The 15,313-nt window shown below is 51.5% G+C and overlaps 1 protein-coding gene across 1 annotated transcript; it reads left to right on the top strand.

Annotated features, from left to right (window-relative positions):
• The first annotated feature begins 5,257 nt into the window (after nucleotides 1-5,257).
• LOC134139048 (interferon-induced very large GTPase 1-like) lies at nucleotides 5,258-15,242 on the top strand. The gene is made up of 2 exons (XM_062573375.1): nucleotides 5,258-5,279; nucleotides 7,354-15,242. Exon 2 carries the CDS (start codon nucleotides 7,356-7,358, stop codon nucleotides 14,751-14,753), a length of 7,398 nt encoding a protein of 2,465 aa, XP_062429359.1. The 5' UTR covers nucleotides 5,258-5,279; nucleotides 7,354-7,355; the 3' UTR covers nucleotides 14,754-15,242.
• The last annotated feature ends 71 nt before the right edge of the window (nucleotides 15,243-15,313 follow it).

The following is a 15,313-nucleotide window of genomic DNA, read 5'->3' as shown; positions in this document are numbered from 1 at the left end:
CCTGAATGATCTGGACCCTTGGCTGAACCTGGCTACCATCTCCAGGTCAGCCCTGCGCACCTGGCCTAGGGGCTGCAGGACTGAGCCCTGACAGGCCTCTGTCCTGACAGTCTTGCTGCCATGCTGGACTCCCTGTTCCCCGTTCCTTAGGGAGCAGCCAGCACCGGCTACTTCCTGGCACATGTCTGCTAAGCTGCAGTGGGCTGAGGAAGGCTTCACACTGTCAGCCACACCAGCAGCAAATTCCTCCTTCCTCTGCCTCCTGGAAGAACTGCTGCTGCTCAGCGGGCCCTAGGGAGACCCTGACCACAGTCACCCAGGACAAAAGGATGATGGAGATGACAGAGAGGACGGCAGGAGTTACTGGAGTGTCAGGGTCCATGGGCTGGCACACATTCCCCCATTAGGGCATCCAGCCTTGATGGACACAGGAGCCCAGTGCCCCCTGCTCCTTTCTGGTCTGAGTTGCCGTAGGCCAGTGGAAGACCAATGTAGTAGAAGCCAAATTCAGTCTTCCTTAAGGAAACTGGAAAAGCCACCAAGTGGTAACCTGACCTAGCATCTCTGGTTAGGCATTGACTTCTTAAGGAAGGGCCCTTTTAAGGACTTGTGAGGACACTGATGGGATTTTGGCCTTGCCACTGTGGCTAGGAGTGAGGACATTCCTTTTCCGTCTCAGCTTCCCGCACGGTCCAAAGGGGAATCATGAGTAGAACTCAGACCCATGTCACCTCAACGGTGGCACTGTACCTCAACACGGTGAATTGATGAAAAGAGAACTGGACACTACACTTCAGCTGTGCCCTCCCCAGAGCTGAGGAGAGGGGAAGAGTCACCTCCCTCGACCAGCTGCCAACGCACTTCCTAATACAGCCCAGGACCCCATGAGCTGCCTTTGCCACAGGGTCACCCTCGACGCTCACAAGCCAAGGCCCAGGGCCTCCAGGACCCGCAGCTCCCAGGCAACCCGCCCTCTGCCCTGGTGCGTATCTGCGGCCTCCTGGGCACGGCTTGGGGCAGCGCTCCCTGGCCTGGCCCAGGCGTGCCCAGCCGGGCGCAGCACCGCGGGGGCCGAGGGGCAGCGCCTGGCACTGCAGGAGCTGGGTTCCCGCCGCCTGGAGAGCCCGTGCGGGCAGAGCGCTGAGCGTGCGGCTGCCAGGGCAGGGGCGCATGGGTCCCTGGGCACCAGGGAGCTGCAGCCAGCCAGGGCCTGCGGCACTGGGGGCCGGGCGAGCTGCCCACATGCCATCGGCTCCTCGAGGGTCCTGCCCTGCAGAGCTTTCGTGATGGCAGCAGCCCCGGGTCAGGCATTGCCTAGAGGGAGCCTGTAACACCACGCGGGCGCTTTCCCAGCCCTCCCACCCAGGACACGGGGAGGTTGGCTGCCTCTCCCGCCACCCGGGACCCCCAGGGACAGGGCCTGGCCGCTCCTCAGCTGCACGGGGTGCAAAGGAGACCCTCGCTGCGAGCCAGGCGGGCCACGAGAGCCCGCTTGCACAGAGCCTGCGGGCAGTGCACGGGGTGTGGGCGCTGGGCAAGGTGCTGGGGGAGACGTGACTGCTGGCGCTGCCCGCACGGGCGGGACCCAGGGGTCCGGCACGGTCACGCAAAGGCCGGGGCCTTCGCCCGGGCCTGGCAGCGGGGGCTCTCCGGGGGTGCTGGGGCTGGGCTGGCCAGGGCTGGCCTGGCCTCGTGGCCGCCGTGCTGGGAACTGTTGGTGTTTGGGTGGCAGCATCGTCAGCCCAACCTGGGGGTACCATCACTGCCCCGCGGTGTCGGGCGGGTGTCACCGTCGCATCACAGCCCCGGGGTCTTTCTGGAGCTGGGGCCGGGCCGCCCCGGGGTCACTTTCCCTGCGAGCGAGCGAGCGAGTCAGCGAGCAAGCGAGCCAGCGGGCGAAGGTCACGGCTGCGAGCTGCGACGAAGGAGCAGGGCAGCGGGGTGAGCGCCGGCTCCCGGGCTCTTCCCCAGTCTCTCCCGCCCTTGTGGCGGTCTCCCGGGGCTCGGTGGCCGCCCCAGAGCCCGCAGACCGCTGCACGCTGCCACCGGGAGCGGCGCCCGCCCCAGGAGCCGCGGGGATGCGCTGCCGCTCTGGTTGCAGCCTGGCATTGCGCTCCCCTCCCTGGAGATGTCTGGCTGCACGTGCCAGAAGCTCGGAAACGTCCTCTCGGCAAAGCCCAGCAGCCTTCGGGGAGCAGCCCCGAAGCACTCGCTGCACAGCACGGCGGGTCCCGGCGCAGCCCTGCTGACGGTGGCCCCGGCAGCGGGCAGCCGGGGGAGGCAGCCGGAGCGAGCGCGCCGTGCTCCTCTCCCTCCGGGTTTCCTCGCGGCGGCCGTTGGCTCCTTCGCGGGGGCACGTTGACGCTGCCGGCCTCGGGGTGCGGAGGACCGGGCGAAGGGAGAGCCCCGGGGTGGAGGAGGGGCCGCGGGCCGGGCGGCCGCTGGAGCAGCCCGGGAAGGGCGTCGCGGGGCGGGCACGGGGGTGGCGCTGCCCGGCCTCGTGCCGGCAGCGAGCGGGGCGCTGCCGGGGCGGCCGTGCTCAGGGCCGAGCGCCGCGTTCTGCCTTGCCCTCTCGGAGCAGGACGTGGGCGCGGAGGCCGGAGCCGGCGGCACGCGGGAGACTCCCTCGCCCCGGCGGCACGGCAAGAGCCCTGTGCGAGCTGGCGGCGCTGAGCCTCCTCTTGGTGCGCCTGCTCCACGTGCCCGGGGCCGGCAGCGTCGTCTCGGCGCTGTGCATGGCGCCGGTCTTCGCGCTGGGGGTGCAAATCCACCGGCCCCAGGTAGAGTCAGGCACGGCATCGCCCCAAGCGCCCGGCGGGCGGGGGGGAGGTGAAACCAGGGCAGGGCGCGGGCCGGGGGCTGCGCACAGGCTCGTGCCCGCTCTGCCCTCCGGCCTCCGCTCTGCCGCCTGGCGCAGCCCTTCCCGGCACGGGGCTCCGGGCGCCGCCGCGATGCTCCCCACCAACCCGGCGCTTCCCGGGCCTCCGGAGGGGCCTCTGGCGACGCCGGCAGCCTGGGCAGCAGCCGCGCGCAGGAGCGCAGAGGGGAGCGGCCCCGTGCCGGGGCGCAGCCGCGCTCCGCGCCGCCTCCCTGCCTGCCAGCCCTGGCTGCCTGCGCCTGTCGCCCCCCGGCCCGGCCGGGGCTCCGCGCAGGGGCTGCCCTCGCTCACTGCCTCTCGGCCTCCTCTTGCAGCAGCCGCCTTCCTCCCCGCGGCGCACGGGGCGGAAACTGCAGCGGGACGGCGGGCAGGGTGAGCGGAGCCCTTCCCCGCAGGGGCCGCCCCGCGGCCCGCAGCAGACCCACGGTGGGCGAGAGCGGCAGGCAGCACCGGGGCAGAGGTGCCGGACTCTGGCCCCGCGGCTGCAGGAGCCCGGGGCAGCCGCTCGTCCCCATGGCGTCGCCGCGATCCCCGCCGCGCCGGCGGGTTCGCTCCGGGGGCACCCAGGCCGTGCTGCTCGGCAGGCCGGCAGGGAGCCCAGCGCCCGGGCACGGGCACCGGTAACCAGCGCCCCGCCGAGCCGGGCACCGTTGTCACCTGGGGCTGCCGTGAATAAAGCTCTATGCAAGATTCAATGGGAGACGGGAGTGGTATTTGTTCCCAAAATGCACACATCAAATGGATTTTTAGCATGCCGGGGACTGCAGGCTTCTCATAGCATGACGTGCTGCCAACTTTTATTTGGTTTCTTGCATGCAGGCAAAAAATGCGAATTTCGTCTATAAAACCTGCGGCGGTTCTTACCGTGGAGAGGCATTGCTAGCAGCGAGTGCTCAGGGCAGCGTGGCTCTCTCCCGCTTCTTCCCCATCCCTTTCCCTACATTTGGACAAGGAAGTAAAAGGGGTTACTTTTCTCTGCCTTTCCTCAAGATAGGGTTTCTCTCCAGTGAAGGGAAACCTAACAGGTTTTAACAGTCCTCTGCCTTTAGTTATGGGACTGTGTGTTGCGGCTAGCAAGAACCTAAGAACCTCAGGGCCCAGCACAGTGCCAAGTCAAATTTGGTCCAAGATCTGCTGGTGCTGCTGTCACAGGAAGGTTTTTCTGAAATAATCAAGTGCATGTAAACCTGCTGGGCAGCCACATCCAGGACAAGTGGGCAAGGCAGGAATCCCTCCGACATCTGCACCCATGGTGGGAAAGTCCTGCCAGGGCTGTGGCCGATGCAGGAGGCTTTAGGGACCACAGAGGGGACGTGAGACAACCAGCTACATCTGGGGCCCATGCAGTTTCCTTCCCAGCGCAGAGAGAGGCAGGCAGCTGGGTGATGATCCAGCCGTGGCACAAAGGCGCCGGCGCCCTTTCTGCTAGGGACACCAAGGTATTTTTCAGCAGTGTGTCGGCCACAGGAGCCTGCCAATACTGGAGCAGGGGTGGGCTGTGCCCTCCGCTCCTGGATGGAAGGGGGTGATGAGGCCGGAGCTGGGCAGGGGTTGCCCGCTCAGGGCACTGTGCGTGCAGCCTGTCGTGTGCCACAGGGAGCCTGCGGTGGGAATCAGACCGTAACGGTGCCTTACGGGGCAGTGCAGAGAGCTGGGGGGGGGGGTCACATACTGTGACTGTAACATCTTTATCCATCTAGGACAAATTCTGCCAAACAGAGGCAGGCCCCTCACACTCCCTCTCCCCCCTCCTGCCATTGCTGTTTATTGAGGAGTTCTGGGATTTTTTTTCTTCCAGATGGGAAGGAAAGCATTGACATTTTCAATTCCCCGTCTCACGGGAACATCTGCCCAGTCCCAGTTTTGCTCAATTGCCTTCTGATTTTTGTTGCAGTTTTATCATTTTCAATTTAGAATCATAGAATCACAATTTAGAGGAAATAGAGAAAGAAAAAGCTGATCCAAAAGGCTCAGAGACCAGAACATCTCAGTTCAGGTCAGTCCTTGTTTCCTCAGTGAGTCTTTGGGTAGGGAAGACATATCCCTGCAGTGCATTTCTTGCAGCGAGGGGTCTGGGCAACGGCAAAGCTGCGCGGCCGCAGGCAGGCTGGAAATGCTGTGTGGGATGTGACCTAGCAGCGAGGACAGCCCCGGGGGAGGGCTGCAGGAGCCAGGCTCAGCCCAGTTCCCTCCCACTCAGGGAACTCCTTTTCGGTTTGTTCCTCGAGTCCCTCTCTCCCGGCCTGGAGCCTTACCTGTGCCGCCCACTGCACCTAGGACAGGTGGATCTGGCCAGCACAGCCCAGACTGGGAACATCCCAGGCTCCATGCACCCTCGGGCTGCGAGCGCAGGGAGACTCCTGGAGCAGGTGGGGCAGGGCTGGACACAGCACAATCCCGGGTGAGAAGAGCCCGTGGGCTCCAGGCGCAGCGGGCACAAGGGATTGGAAGGAAGCCTGTAGCGGGGCATATGGGGAAGGGATCGGATTTGGAAGCCTGTAGCAGGGCATATGGGGAAGGGAAACGGGTCGAACAAGGCAATGTGAGAAAGTGAAAGTGAATGTGAAAGGGAAATTGCTACACTGGATCCTGCGCCTCTCTGCCTCCTTTCTGGCACCATCCTCTTCCTCCTCTCCTCCCTTTCCAGCCTCAGCCCCATCTCCAGCCTCCTCCAGACATTTCTTCTCTGAGCCCTCACCACGCTCTGCTGTTCTCCACTCCCTGTGTGCTCCCTTCCCAGTTGCCTTTGCACAGCTGATGCCACTCTCCCGCCTCCCAGCTCCTCCATCCCCTCTTTCAGCCCCTCATCGCAGCTTCTGCTTTCACTCATCCTTACCCCTCGTCCTGTCTGCATGGATCAGTTGTCCTCTCCCTGATGCTGGGAGCAGGGGACCAGAGAGGAAGGTGCTAGCTCGCATTTGGGAGCTGAGGGACCAGTCAAGTTTCCTCTCTGAGCTGCAATTTCTTAACACAGGAAGGCCACATGCACTCCAGAGTTACAGCGCAGACAGAGGTGTAAAATGACAGATTTGCACAGGGCCAGAACTGGCAAGTGAGAGCTGTGCTTTCCCAAGGTCTCTGTGTTGTTTTGTACGGTTTGTTAAAGGCTTGTTTCCAACGTGACTCCCCCTGCCCTGACCCTCTTGTGAAGCCAGGGCAGTGACAGGAGTGAGTAGTGGGATGGGGAGGGAGAGCTTCTCTGGCTAGGGACCCTTTCGTTACGCCACATATACTTTGATATGTTTATTCCTTATGTCTAGAGCTCTTCCCTTACTGTTACTCTTCCCCTGTTACTTTTCTCCTTTTACTTGGGTTGTAAGTGCCACTTGGTTTTGAAACCATGACAGAATACTGTTCCCAGTCAGCTTTACATTCACATCCCACCATCATTAACTCCTTTGGCTTTCCTAAGGCCTTCTTTTAAGTCAATCAATGTAACTAAGAACCACAGTTACAAATCTTGTATATAGAGAGATCTACTGCATCCATGCATCACTTGATCCAAAGGCTCCAGACAGTTCTTCTGGGATGTCCTCATTAGTCTCTAAATCAACTTTAAATCTGCATATCCTGTTATTGCTTCACTGGTGCTAAGGATGCTATATTGAGGGTGATCAGTATGTGCGGTATCCCCTACTGCCTGTACAGACATCTCTTGTTGACACCTGACTCTGATCCAAGGGGATGAGTGTATGTGGGGCTCAAAAACAGATTTTGAGCACAATCCCAAATCTTTCTCCTTTTCTCAAAACAGTTTTGACTCAAATAAATCATAAAAATGTAGAAAAATAGAGTTTAGAAGGGATCCCTGAAAGTCTGTAGTCCAGCACTCCCCTCAAAGCAGGGACAATGTAGAGCAGGTTGTTCAGGTCCATGTCTAGTCAAGGGCAGAGATCCCCGCACCTCTCTGGCCCTTACTCACTGCTGCACCACACTTGCTGTGACAAATCCCTGCTGGCTGTACTCAGTTTCCTTTTTCTCCTTCTTGTGCCTGGACACGGCTGCCATGAGTACTTGCGTAGGAAGTTCTGTAGTTTTGGATGTTCTGTAGTTACCCAAACGCTTTTTTGAAGAAAAGCACAATGTTTGCCTTGTCTCTAATGGCACAGCCATTAGAGACTTCTCCCAGTCACTACAACTTACCAAAGATGATAAAAAGCAGGCAGAGTCCAGCAACGTACCAGTTAAGTCCTGTTGACAGCTAGTGCAGGGAATGGGTCACATCACAGCATCCTGCAGGAACATGTGGTCTCAGTGCTTCCTCTGGGGAACAGGGGATGAACTGTGGCTCCTCCTGACTCAGCCCTACCAGATGATTCCTCCAGGACTGGGTCCACAAACCAGGACTCAAGCACTGCTGTGAACAGCAGTCAGAGGCCAGCCCACTGCAGAGCCCAACTAGCATGCATAGAGGGGAGGCAAGGACCTCTTCATCTGGATGCAATGAGAAGGCATATTTGCATTTCTTCCCACAGCCATGTCTGCAGGGAAGAACACAACAGAAAATGCTGCTGAGAGAGACATTGGGCAAAATGGACTGGCAGAGGTGCTGAAAGAAGTGGGCCTCTGCACAGAATACTGGCTCCTTGTATTAGAGAAACAGCTAGGAGTTACTGGCACACAAGCCTTGAAACATCTGACAGATGAAGACTACCTAAAGCTTGCAAGCAACGCACAGTACACATGGGAGAAAAAAGCCCTGAAAGAGTTCCTTCAAGCACATGGCAAGGCAAAGATGAAACAGCAGCACAAAGAATGTATGGAGGAAGAAAGAAAGAGGCAAGAGGAAAGTAAAGCAACTCTGAGGGAAGTAAAGGAGTTACACTTGAAAGGCAGGGATCACCATAAAGAAGGTAAGCAAAAGAAAGAGGAAAATTTGTGCGACACTCTAGAGTTCTCCATGGAACCCAAACATCCCTCTGGGAAGACTCTGGTGGAGGAGTTAGAGGCCAGACACAAGCAATTGGAACAGCAGGAGGAATCGGTGGGTAGGAGTGAGAATGTCTCCGATAAGGAAGTCCTGAGGCGAGCATCAGGGGGACTGGCTCTGCAGGGCATTTACAGAACTAACAGCCTTGCAGACATGCTGGCAAAGCGAGAGCAGCTCATCAACATTCCTGATGGATTCAAGCTCACTGGTCCAGAACAAGGGTCACTGCTTGAGAAGAAAGAGTTTTCATCCTCTTCAGCAGAAGCCACTTTTACCAAGTCCATGGAGCAGCTGGGGTTCAGCCTCAGCATTGCAGCCAAAGCCGGGTTCTGGGGCTCTAGTGTTGAAGGTGGTGTAGATTACAGCAGCTCCTCACAGTCAGAGCAAACTCACCAGTCATGCTCCGAGCAGGCATACCTTTGCACCACTAAGTACCAGTACATCCCTCTGGCCTCCTGCTACTTCCAGAAGCATCAGCTTCGCCTCTCGGATGCGGCCCTGCAGGAGCTGCAAGACATTGAGCAACTTCTGAGCATCACTGAGGAAGCAAACAGGATCGACATGCTGAAAAGCAGGTGTGGGAGCTTCTTCAGGACATTTGGGTCCCACGTAAACCAGGGCCCCCTACACTTTGGGGGAATATTCTGGTGGAAAGCATCTACAGAAGGGTTCAGGGCTGAGCAGCGGGAGAAGGTGAAGAGAAAAGCATCTGAAGCACTCAGTTCCTACATAGTGGCCAGCTATAGTGGTATTAGCTTCAGTGCAGCACCAATACTTAATATAACCTCCAATAAGGTATCAGCTCAAGGCTCGGATAGAAGATCATTTGAAGTAGAAGTTCACCTCTCTGTGGCCCAGACTGGTGGCCCAGCTGGGGTAGATTCCCTCAAATCCTGGAAAAATGAACTAAAATGCAGTAACACATCCTGGTGTGTTATTGACCGAGGCTTTCTGCTGATCCCAGTGTGGGACATAATCCTATCCAATCATGGACAAGACTTCAGAAATGTTCATCAGCTGAGCAGCAGCCTCCGGGATGCCTATGAAAGATTAACAAACCTACCTGTAAATACATTGCGTGAGGAGGGAACAGTGAGTGCTTTGGGACAAACCCAGTCATTCCTAGAGGAAATCAAGTCCTGGGAAGTCAGTGGGAGTGAGCAGCAGCTAATTAAATTGATGATCTTCAAGCAGAATCTGAATGAAAAAACAAAGAGCAACAAGATCTGGGTGAGCACTTGCCTGGCAGACAAGGTGTTGCAAGATTTCCTGGTAAAAACAGTTTCATTATGCAAATATTCATCTCTTCCTAATACCTTGTCCATAAAATTTATCTTGCGTTGCCTTCTTGATCCTTATATCTATTCAGTGGACAATTTCCCCAAATCTTCTTTCATTATGCAGTGGGTATTTCATGATGAAGAAGAGCCCCCCAGAACACCATGTGTCTATGAATTCACTGATTTCTTGCACAGTCTTCAGAAAATGAAGGAACTCATGGAAGAAGCTGCATCTCTTCCAGAGGTAGAGACAGAAGTAAAAGTTAAAGTCAGTTTAAATTTGAGTTTAGCTTTGTGCTCCTTCCTGAAGACTCTAAGAGAAGGAGAGGAAACAGATGTAGCATCATTACTACTCTGCATTGCAGAGAGTGCAGGATATCGAGAAGAAAACAGCACTTTTCAGTATCTCCTTGAATTGCCAGAAGTTAACTTCATGTTAAGTGAAATGAAAAAAGCACATGAATACTACATGAATCTGAGGAACCAAGCCACTTCCAGAGCTCAAGCTTTCCTGCTCCTGACAGCTCTGAGTACAACAGCGAAACGCAAAGACATGTCTCCAGAACAGAAGTTTAATTTCTTGACTCAGATGAAGCATAACATAGGAAACTCACTGTCAGAAGAAGTCAGCGATATCCTGAAAAAGCATGGTAGATGTGATCCTGGAGGTGCTCTGGAAAAAGATCTAAATTCCCTTATAAATGGAGAATATGCAGTCTTCAACTGTGATCTGCAGAAAGAAGTTATAAAGCAGGAGCTAATTAACATTTGTCAGGGGACTAAACAGAAAGATTCATCAAAGTCATCACCCTCAGCAGAACAGTCAGATGATCCTAAAATGAATGAGGGTTCCGGAGGCCAAGAGTTCCTCAATTTGATCAAACAACTGGGACTAGAAAATTACTACCCGAGGAAAATGGGGATTGCAGATTTTCACATTATTGATAAGACATCTCTATGTGACAGCCAGCCTAGAACTGGCAGTGAATACCCCTTCTATTTTTTGCAGAAGCTGCTGATGCTAGATTATCGTGTAAGATATCTGGTTTGCCAGGATGACAGCAAAGCAAAAGAAGGCATTCTGAGCACACTGAATGCAACAAGCCTTGGTCCTGAGTGCTCAGATGATTACTCAGATATTTACAGTGATTTTTTAAATGCTAATCATGAGGAAATCAATGTCTCTGTTACAACAGGTCTGACACACATACATCCCATGGACCTCCAGATGGCAATTTTTCATTGTGCTGATGATTTCATGAGACAGTACATTTCAACAAAGCTCGCTTTTTGCCAGTTTGCGCTTCCCCTCCTAGTACCAAATCCATGCACCTCACAGATAGAGTTCCCTCTCTGGTCCCTCAGCCAAATTAAAAAGAGCTGGAAAGGGACGGAAAAGTTGGGAAAGCAGACCACAATTAAGAATCACAAAACCAAACTGATTTACCAGGCAGACACACCCATTGTGTCCTTCATACGGATTGGGAGTTCTCCTTCCTCTTCCAAGTCGCAGATCCTGAATGCTCTGCTGAATAAACACAAACACGACACTTTCTTCCATCGACACTGCAAAGGCAGCACCAAAGACTGTCTTCTGATGAAAGGTGTTGTGGAGATCTCTTGGTACTGTCCCAGTGGAAGAAATGATGACAGATTTGAGAACTGCATTGCATTCACTAACTTACATGGAGATGCAAGAGAACACAAACAACAAGTTAAATTTGTACAGGAGATAGCTTCTCTAAATGTGGTCCTCCTTACCACTTCTGATGAGAATGAGGTAGGTAAGCAGCTTGTACGTGATCTCTTGAAGTCCCCAAAGCCTTTTGTTTGCCTTCTTACTGAGAAAGAGGGCACTCCTTTGCGTATAACTAAACGAGACATCAAAGTATCTGACAAGAGCAATCTCAACATAAAAATACCTATCAAGAACAAAAACGAGGCAGACTTAGTTGATGATTTGGCAAACACAATCAGAGGTTTACTAGAATATGCAGAGGGTAGTAGCAGTCTGGACACATGTGCGGGAACTGCTCGCCAATATGGATTTCTTATTGATGAAGACAAAGAAGATTGCAAAGAGGCCAAGGCTACGGCACAAGCACTGGTGGCCTTATGCAAGGAGGAGAATATAGCAAGCGTGAAGGAAAAGCTGTTGCCTCTTCAAGGAGAATTATGGCATGAGTGGTGTAGGAAAGACAAGGAACTCACTCGCCTGCTAGAAAAGAGAAACAGGAGCATTGAACAGCATCGCAGTGAAATTGAGTCAGAAAAACATGCTATAAGACAGAAGCAGTTGGAAAAAGGATTCCCCCCAAATGAGCTAATGAAGCCAGTCCTGAAAATTATTCTGTCAGATTCTGAAACCACCAAAAAGTACTTCCTGCAGTGGTTGAAAATATTCATGGATGTCTTGTCAGCTGACCACCTTGCAGAACTCCAGCAGAAATATCATGCCTTGTGGACAAAAATGAAGGAGAAAAAACACCCTGCAGAAAATGACAATGCAAGAGATATATTAAGGCATAAGTTAGAAGCATTGTCAGCTGAGATAAGTGCTTCTACAATAGGTCTTGAGCACATTCTGAGGGAAGCTGGGCAGATTTATGAAGCTTTGAATGTGAATACTCAAAAAGATGAGTATTTTCTTCAGCTGCCACAGATTGCAGCCAATCTGATGGTTTCAGGGTATCCAATTGAACTGATGGATGGTGATGCTTCCTATGTACCATTACAATGGATCGGGGCAATCTTTGACAAATTAATTGAAAAGCTAGGGGACAAAAGAGTGTACGTTCTTTCAGTGCTTGGCATCCAGAGCACAGGGAAGTCAACCCTGCTCAATGCCATGTTTGGTCTTCAGTTTAATGTCAGTGCGGGGAGGTGCACCCGCGGAGCGTTTATGCAGTTGCTTAAAGTGGATGAGAAACTCCAACAGGATGTGAACTTTGATTACATGCTGATCGTTGACACAGAAGGACTTCGTGCCATAGAGGTGGCCAATAAACAGTCACTTAATCATGACAATGAGCTAGCCACCTTTGTCATTGGCATCGGCAACATGACTCTGATCAATGTCTTTGGAGAAAATCCTTCAGAAATGCAAGATGTCCTGCAGATAGCTGTGCAGGCTTTTCTGCGGATGAAGCAAGTCAATCTCTCCCCAAGCTGCTTGTTTGTGCACCAAAACGTTGGAGAAATAACTGCAAAGGAGCAAAACATGGAAGGACAAAGACGCCTGCAGGAAAAGCTGGACAAAATGACACTGACAGCTGCCCAGCAGGAATTCTGTGATGCCACCTGCTTCAGCGATGTCATCCGCTTTGACGTGAACACCCACATTCATTACTTTGCTCACCTCTGGGAAGGAAACCCACCAATGGCACCACCTAACCCCACTTACAGCCAAAACGTGCAAGAGTTAAAGAGTAAAATTCTCCAAGCTGCCAAGAAGGAATCACAGGGCAGTATATTAAGGCTCTCGAGCTTGAAAGTTCGTATTAGTGACTTGTGGAATGCCTTGCTAAATGAAAAGTTTGTTTTCAGTTTCAAAAACACTCTGGAAATTGCCACATACAACAGGTTAGAAACTATATATAACCAGTGGACCTGGCAGCTGAGAAGTCACATCCTGGATTTGCAAATGAAACTGAACAATCGTATTAAAAAGGGAGAAATTCAGCACATAACCCGAAAAAGCCTTATGGAGGAAGTTCAAGAGAAATATGAGACTATCTTGAAAGATTTGGAACAGTATTTTAGGGAAGATGAAGACAGTGGGATTTTGATTCAGTGGAGAGCAAACATTGAAAATAAACTGAAAGATCTGAAAGACGTGCTTGTTGATGAGACACAGAGGAAGTCTTCAGAGTTCATTGAACTGAAGAAGAATCACAGTAAACTGGATCAGAAGAAGTCAGAATATGAACATGAGCTTTTCAAAAGAAGCCAAATGCTGGCTTTGTCACTAAAGAATGAAGAGCTGAATGAAGAAAAGCTGAGACAACACTTTGATGTCGTTTGGAAACAATGGGTCTATGAAGTATCTTCAAATGCACCTCCTTCTGCAGAACCAAACATAAACCTTGATATTCAGAATATTCTGCTGGAGCATTTCAAACAAGAACCAAACATAGACGAGAAAATAAAGTGTTTCTTGCAGAAAGATGCATTTACCACAGATATTTCCAAGCATGTTGTCTTGAAGGGAGCACTGCCATTCACAAAAAAGCCTTTGGACAGCTATGATATAACCAGAATTGAGCAACTTGAACAGCGCATCACACAGCTCGTCAGCATGACCATCGACACAAAGGAACAGGAGCAAATGGATTACAACCAAAGTTACATTCATGAGATACTCAATGAAATAAGAAAACAGGTGGACTCTGTAGCCTGTAACTCCAAATATATCTTTACTAATGGATACAGAATATATTTATCAATGTCTCTATGCAAAATGGCAGCAAAAAGGTTTGAAAATATGCATAAGGCTTTCAAAAGAGCAAACGATCCAACTTTCTATCTGGAGAGCAAGAGAGAAGACTTCTTCAGAAGTTTCCAGATTTCCTGCCAAGGAGCAACTTCTATCACAGCATTTGCTGGTTTTGTGTGTGACAAGCTTTCAGTAGCTCTTCGACAGGCAGTGTATGCAAAGACTGCTATTGACATAGCCTGTGAGATGAGGTCTAACTATCCACCTTTCAATGGCAATCGATCTAAACTTGAAATGGCTATTCTCATTTCTCTTGCAGAGGAAGAGAATTTTGAGAAGTTCAGGCAGTACATTCATTTCCCAAAAGATTTTTTAGAAAGTTTCATCGAAAATTGTGTTAATAACTATTGCTTAGACAAGAAAAATCCAAGGCTGAAGAACTTCTTAAATATGTCCCTGAATTCATTTCAGACTCTTATTGTTTCTGCTATTTTTACTTCTACTGAAGTTGTCAAAGACAAATGCGGAAATGTATCCTTATGGCTGGATGAATTTTGTAGAAGACTTGGAGATAATTTTGAACTTCCCAGAAGTGATCTGAAAAACATTGAACATCAGGAAATACATGACATAGAATTCCTTAAGGAGGCAATCAGTAAAGCACTGATCCCTGTGCTAGAAAACCTGAAACAGGAATTTTCAGTGACTGATATGAAACCTTTTATCTTGAAACCTCATAAAATATTATTTGAACAGCTCCATGGATGCTGGGAGCAATGTCCATTCTGCAAGGCTCTTTGCACAAACACAATACCTGGTCATCACGGGGACCACAGTGTTCACTTCCATCGTCCTCAAGTCCTGAATGGTACCCAGTGGGTTAGAACAAACCAGTTTGTCATCGAGATTTGCTCCAGTCTTGTAGCAAGTAACTGTTTCCTTGTGCTTCACGGTAACAATGAAATTTCCTTTAAAAATTATAGAAAAGCAGGACCAGCTTATGCCAACTGGAGCATCACACCAGACAACTCCACACAAGCATACTGGAAATGGTTTGTGTGCCATTTCCGCTCACAACTGGAACAAGATTACTGTGCAAAATTTGAGGGCAAAGGATCAATCCCTCCAGAATGGGAGAAGTTTACAAAGAAAGATGTGATCTGTGAGCTGAAACAGCTATCAACTCAACATGGCATCTCACAGCACGAAATCTGTCTGTTAATGGACTGAATGTATTGGCATCCATTGCAGGCAGTCAAAGAGATTCCAGCTGGAAGAAGAATTTTATTTTGTACTTTTTTATTTCAGTTCCTGTTCTTATTTCCAGAAATGTGCATAAAACAAACTCAAGGGCTAGCCTTCTGGAAAGAAACCGAACAATAGTCGGCAGAATCTGCAAGATATGAACATAGATGATGCCATGGTCAATACATAACATCTTTGACTTTCTGTAACCCATTTGTGGAGGGTGGGTTTAACTTAGAATCATAGACTCCAAGAAGCAGTCTTTGCTGAAGTCTGTAATTTTAAAGTCAAAATGGATCAATACGATCCTCTCATCTGATCTCCTCATGAATGGAAATATCATGGAATTTTACTGTTAACCAAGTCATAGCTTGTGTTTGATCCAGTATCTCTGCTCTGTCTGTAACACACTTTCACACGCTTATAGCTCTGTATCAGTAATAAACATTAACGAAGGCCTGCTGCCTGCTCTCACCTCCTGACATTTTTGTTGCATGTGGGCAGCATCCTGAAGTGCTGAAGGGGAGGTCCTCAAGGCCCATTAC

This window comes from Rhea pennata, chromosome 3, assembly GCF_028389875.1.
Source record: "Rhea pennata isolate bPtePen1 chromosome 3, bPtePen1.pri, whole genome shotgun sequence".
Taxonomy (NCBI): domain Eukaryota; kingdom Metazoa; phylum Chordata; class Aves; order Rheiformes; family Rheidae; genus Rhea; species Rhea pennata.
This window is presented reverse-complemented; position numbering and strand designations above follow the sequence as displayed.

Excerpts from the sequence above, each read along its gene's own strand:
- LOC134139048 (XM_062573375.1), top strand. The coding sequence starts at position 7,356 with ATGTCTGCAGGGAAGAACACAACAGAAAATGCTGCTGAGAGAGACATT.